Source organism: Halictus rubicundus, chromosome 1, assembly GCF_050948215.1.
Source record: "Halictus rubicundus isolate RS-2024b chromosome 1, iyHalRubi1_principal, whole genome shotgun sequence".
In the NCBI taxonomy this organism is placed as follows: Eukaryota; Metazoa; Arthropoda; class Insecta; order Hymenoptera; family Halictidae; genus Halictus; species Halictus rubicundus.
Window position 1 is genome coordinate 2,401,150 of NC_135149.1, and position 4,857 is coordinate 2,406,006.

Below are 4,857 nucleotides of genomic sequence, written 5' to 3' on the forward strand. Positions count from 1 at the left end.
GACCTAATAGATACGCAAGATTCTGTTCTTGTTAAAATAAAAAAATGTAAAAATGCATGGCCTCCAGACGTGTACAAACAGAGCCGAACGGAACGAGTAGAACAAGGAAAGAAGTAGCTCTCAAACTTTTTACGGAGCGATTCCCGCGGGGACAAAGTACTTATAGTTTCGACGAAAAGAACCATAACTTCGACGTACCGTCCGGGAGAGGCGATCCAGTTCGACGTTCTCTTCCGGAAACAAAAGATGCATGGCAACCGTCGAACAAACGACGACTCGTTGATCGTCGTTGCCGAGGTCGAACCTTTCCGTTTTGGTGCGTACGCTCGGGACAATCGCCTCGTTTCGGATTAACTTCACGTTCGTGTCTCGCTGGTGGGATCAACCGAAGAAAAATCAGGCGAGTCGTCCATACCATTCGTCCAAATCTGTTACATCTGTTCCAAACGAGAGACAGAGGGAATCCGTCGCGAGAAGAAAGAAACGAATCGTTCCTCCGAAATAAAAATCAAAAGAACGCAGCAAAGGAACCGTTGCGAAAATGCGTGAGATCGCGCATCTCCAGGCGGGCCAATGCGGCAATCAAATAGGAGCCAAGGTGAGCCATCCGAACACCCTATTGTATTTTCTCTTGATTCGAGCGGTAGGCAATAGAGCACGAAAAACGAGTCTAATTTTCAGAATTTCTTACGGGTATGTGATGAATGCAATTGAAAAATCTATTTACTGATCTTTATTATACAGACTTTGAACAAAAATTTTTATCTATCATTTTTTTTATAAAACATCGGCAAATTTTTGAAAATTAGGCTTGTTTTTCGTCCTATAAAATCGCTTTATCCCCGAAAGCGATGAATGAACCGATTATCTATGATCCGGGACAGTTCTGGGAGGTGATCTCTGACGAGCACGGCATCGATCCGACCGGAACCTACCACGGCGACTCGGATCTCCAGCTGGAGCGCATCAATGTTTACTATAACGAAGCGTCCGGTGGGAAATACGTGCCCAGAGCGATTCTCGTCGATCTGGAGCCCGGAACCATGGATGCTGTCCGATCCGGGCCGTTCGGACAAATCTTTCGACCAGACAATTTCGTATTCGGTCAAAGCGGCGCCGGAAACAACTGGGCCAAAGGGCACTACACGGAAGGCGCGGAATTGGTGGACTCGGTCCTGGACGTTGTACGCAAGGAAGCTGAAAGCTGCGACTGTCTTCAAGGCTTCCAGCTGACCCATTCCCTCGGCGGCGGGACCGGAGCCGGCATGGGCACGCTGCTCATTTCGAAAATACGCGAGGAGTACCCGGATAGGATCATGATGACCTTCAGTGTAGTTCCGTCTCCCAAGGTATCCGACGATGACGTTCGTTCGTCTCCCTCGTTCTTGTCTCTGTTCCGACGCCTACAGTGATGCACAAAAGTATTCGCGCGGAACAGCCTTTTCACTAAATATCGATAAACACTACGACTCTCGGAATAAACGTATGTAGCACATACTGAAAAATATCACTTTGACCGAAGCTTGTTTTCGATCATTTGGACAGCCCAGCAGAGATCCATATTGTGTTTGTGGGTTGTTCCATATGAAAAATTCGTTTTTAGAATTGAATTGTTGCGACGCATGTTGATCAAGAATTGCTATTACAGCTTACAGATTCATTAGTTTACATTTTAAAAGTACAAGGCTGATTTTTAGAGTAATATCTTCGGTTCTTATGTAGATATCTAATTTTACTTTTAGTGTATTGCAACGTCATCGATGTGATTGGCGCGTATGCTCTTTTTTTATATCAGTGGAAAAATAAATACAGGGCGGCCGACATAACTCTAAACAGCTCAATATCTCGAAAACTATGCCATCGATTTTAAAGTTCTTGGTCTTAAATTGCATGGATCTGAAGGGCCTTTCTAATCACGTAAACGTGAAGTGGCGCCCCCTTTCCCTTTAAAGGGGCCGGGGTACCTTTATAATTTTAAATGGAACCCTCTATGAAACGTTACATATTTAGATTCTACAGGAAAAAACAAGTAAATTTTGTCTAAAACATTTTTTTGTCAAATGTTTCCATAATGAGATATAACAGTTTGAAGTTTCGACTTCTACAGTTGGGGACGATATTAAGTGGATACTCTTAAAAATCGCATAAATTTTTTAAAATTGGTCCAAATGACTTGAATCTTTTTTAGATGTTAGACTGATTAGTTTGCTAGACAATGAGTAAACAAAAATTTCTTTAGATTGCAATTGGTTGGAATGATAAATAAATTAAAAAATTATGTTTTTTCAACTTTTTCATCTGAGCCTATAACGATAATTTAAAAAATGCGTTTTGTAGGTTTCGGTAACTTATATGCATACTGAAAATTTCACCGAAATCGGTAAACGTTGCAATGAGCTACAAACGTTTCAAAATGAGAGGGTGATAAGGGTGAAAGTCGCAGATTTTCGACCTTTTCAGGGAATTTCGTCCTTGTGTGATCATCTTTAATCATTGTAATTAGAAAGGCCCTTCAGATTCATGCAATTTAAGACCAAGAACTCTAAAATCGATGGCATAGTTTTCGAGGTATTGAGCTGTTTAGAGTTATGTGGTTTCATAGAAATGCAATGGTCAATGAACACACTATTCATCGATAGTAGAATGAACTCAAAACTGGACGTGACAGTCTTGTAAATGGAGAACGTGAGCAAACAAAAAAATTCAATATCTACCGCAACACAGCTGAATATGTTGATTGCAATAGCTTTTTATATGAAAAAAAGTTGTTTGTTTAACACCAAAACCAATTTGCCAATACTTTTGTGCAGTACTGTACGTCGTTTCTCGCTTTCCAGCGTCGTTCGCGTAGGCAGATCGGTAACAAGTCCGTATAAAAATATAAAATAGACGTCGTTTTATTTCCCGGAAAAAATCGACTTTATATCTTAACATAGTAATCTTCGATGTTGAACGGCTAGGTGTCGGACACTGTGGTCGAGCCGTACAATTGCACCCTGTCGGTGCATCAACTGGTCGAAAACACGGACGAGTCTTATTGCATCGACAACGAGGCTCTATACGATATATGCTTCCGCACATTGAAGCTGACCACGCCGACTTATGGCGATTTGAACCACCTGGTGAGCGCGACGCTGAGCGGCGTGACCACGTGTCTCAGGTTCCCGGGACAATTGAACGCCGACCTGAGGAAACTCGCCGTGAACATGGTGCCATTCCCGAGACTTCATTTCTTCATCCCTGGCTTTGCTCCCCTAACTTCCAGGTGCGCAAACAAAATACGTTCACAGGTTTCTTGGGGCAGAGTTTACCCAAGTGGACGCTTTTGACGAACTTTCGAGAGACTTTGGAGACATCGACATTTCAGTTTACCTGACCATTTCATATTCTCCTCTTTCGACCTAACGTCTTAACATTCTGTGATTTATACTGTAATTCTGTACATCCACGATTGAAAGCTTCCATCGTACAGACAGATTTCGAATAGAGAAAAACGAGCTGAGAGCTACAGGAAGTTGGGAAACTCTGTTGCAGAGCATTGTTACAAGTATAGACGAGCGTAGGTAGGATGATTACAATGAACGTCAAAGTGAATGGGCTGTTTACTTTTGCGTCGCGTCGCAAACCGTCATTGTTACTTAAACAGTTTTCAAATAAAATAGTTGGTACTCGAACGAATTTCTCGTCAGTGGCACTGACGCCGTGTTTCTCTTTCAGAGGATCGCAACAGTACAGGGCCCTGACGGTTCCCGAGCTGACACAGCAAATGTTCGACGCGAAGAACATGATGGCAGCCTGCGACCCCCGTAATGGTCGCTATCTCACCGTGGCAGCGGTGTTCCGCGGCAGGATGTCGATGAAGGAGGTGGACGAGCAGATGTTGAACATACAGAACAAGAACAGCAGCTACTTCGTCGAGTGGATACCCAGCAACGTGAAGACTGCCGTCTGCGATATTCCCCCTCGTGGCTTGAAGATGTCGGCGACGTTCATCGGGAATTCGACGGCTATTCAGGTAAAGCGTTCGATGTAGGAGCGTCGGGAACTTGGAAATGATTGGTCGATCAAATTCGCATTTTAGGAGCTGTTCAAGAGAGTGTCGGAGCAGTTCACGGCGATGTTCAGGCGGAAAGCGTTTCTGCATTGGTACACAGGAGAGGGCATGGACGAGATGGAGTTCACCGAAGCTGAAAGCAACATGAACGACCTGGTGTCGGAGTATCAGCAATACCAAGAAGCCACCACCGAGGAGGAGGGCGAGTTCGACGAGGAAGAGGAAGGCGAGGGTGAAAACCCGTGAAGTCGACCGGTCCTGTGCAAATTTCCACGCGAATCTCGCCTTGCCTGCAAACCGGCATCGCGACGATCGCGTCCAGATATCTCTCTCTCCCTCTCTCTCTCTCTGTCGTCTCTATTACAATCCGTTTCGTTCTTCTCACGGTACAGCTTCCATGGAATCAATCCCGCCGACTGTATGCACATGCGTGCGCGCGTGTACCCTCTCATACATGCACACGCGCTTTCGCACGCGCACGCATGCGAATACAGCCCGACGCCCTCCTGAATCCCACCCCCTACTTGTAGTTGACCGTTTACAAACTTAATTCTTTGTTGTGTTCTTGTCTCTCGAAACTTGTCGTAATACACCATGTGAAATATAATGACATCTGTTTCTATCGTAACCTGGGTAACGATAAATAAATGACACGCCGTTCATCCCCTGGACCGGTGGTATCCGGCCCGTTCTAATCACGGAATACTTTTTATCTCGACAATGTTAGACCATCCCTTAACCATTCGACTGCGCACCATAGACTTCCGATACGAGATATATACTCGTCCAGACCGAGCAAATTA

At 44.6% G+C, this 4,857-nt stretch overlaps 1 protein-coding gene across 1 annotated transcript; it reads left to right on the top strand.

Moving 5' to 3' along the window:
• Nucleotides 1-541: 541 nt before the first annotated feature.
• LOC143364482 (tubulin beta chain) lies at nt 542-4,419 on the top strand. The gene is made up of 5 exons (XM_076804949.1): nt 542-598; nt 885-1,349; nt 2,961-3,265; nt 3,718-4,015; nt 4,082-4,419. Exons 1-5 carry the CDS (start codon nt 542-544, stop codon nt 4,298-4,300), a joined length of 1,344 nt encoding a protein of 447 aa, XP_076661064.1. The 3' UTR covers nt 4,301-4,419.
• The last annotated feature ends 438 nt before the right edge of the window (nt 4,420-4,857 follow it).

What these genes read in the sequence shown, in the direction of transcription:
- LOC143364482 (XM_076804949.1), top strand. Translation starts at nt 542, where the DNA reads ATGCGTGAGATCGCGCATCTCCAGGCGGGCCAATGCGGCAATCAAATA. An exon ending in TTTGCTCCCCTAACTTCCAG is followed by an intron (nt 3,266 to 3,717) that starts GTGCGCAAACAA and finishes TTTCTCTTTCAG; the next exon opens with AGGATCGCAACAGTACAGGG. An exon ending in GGAATTCGACGGCTATTCAG is followed by an intron (nt 4,016 to 4,081) that starts GTAAAGCGTTCG and finishes TTCGCATTTTAG; the next exon opens with GAGCTGTTCAAGAGAGTGTC.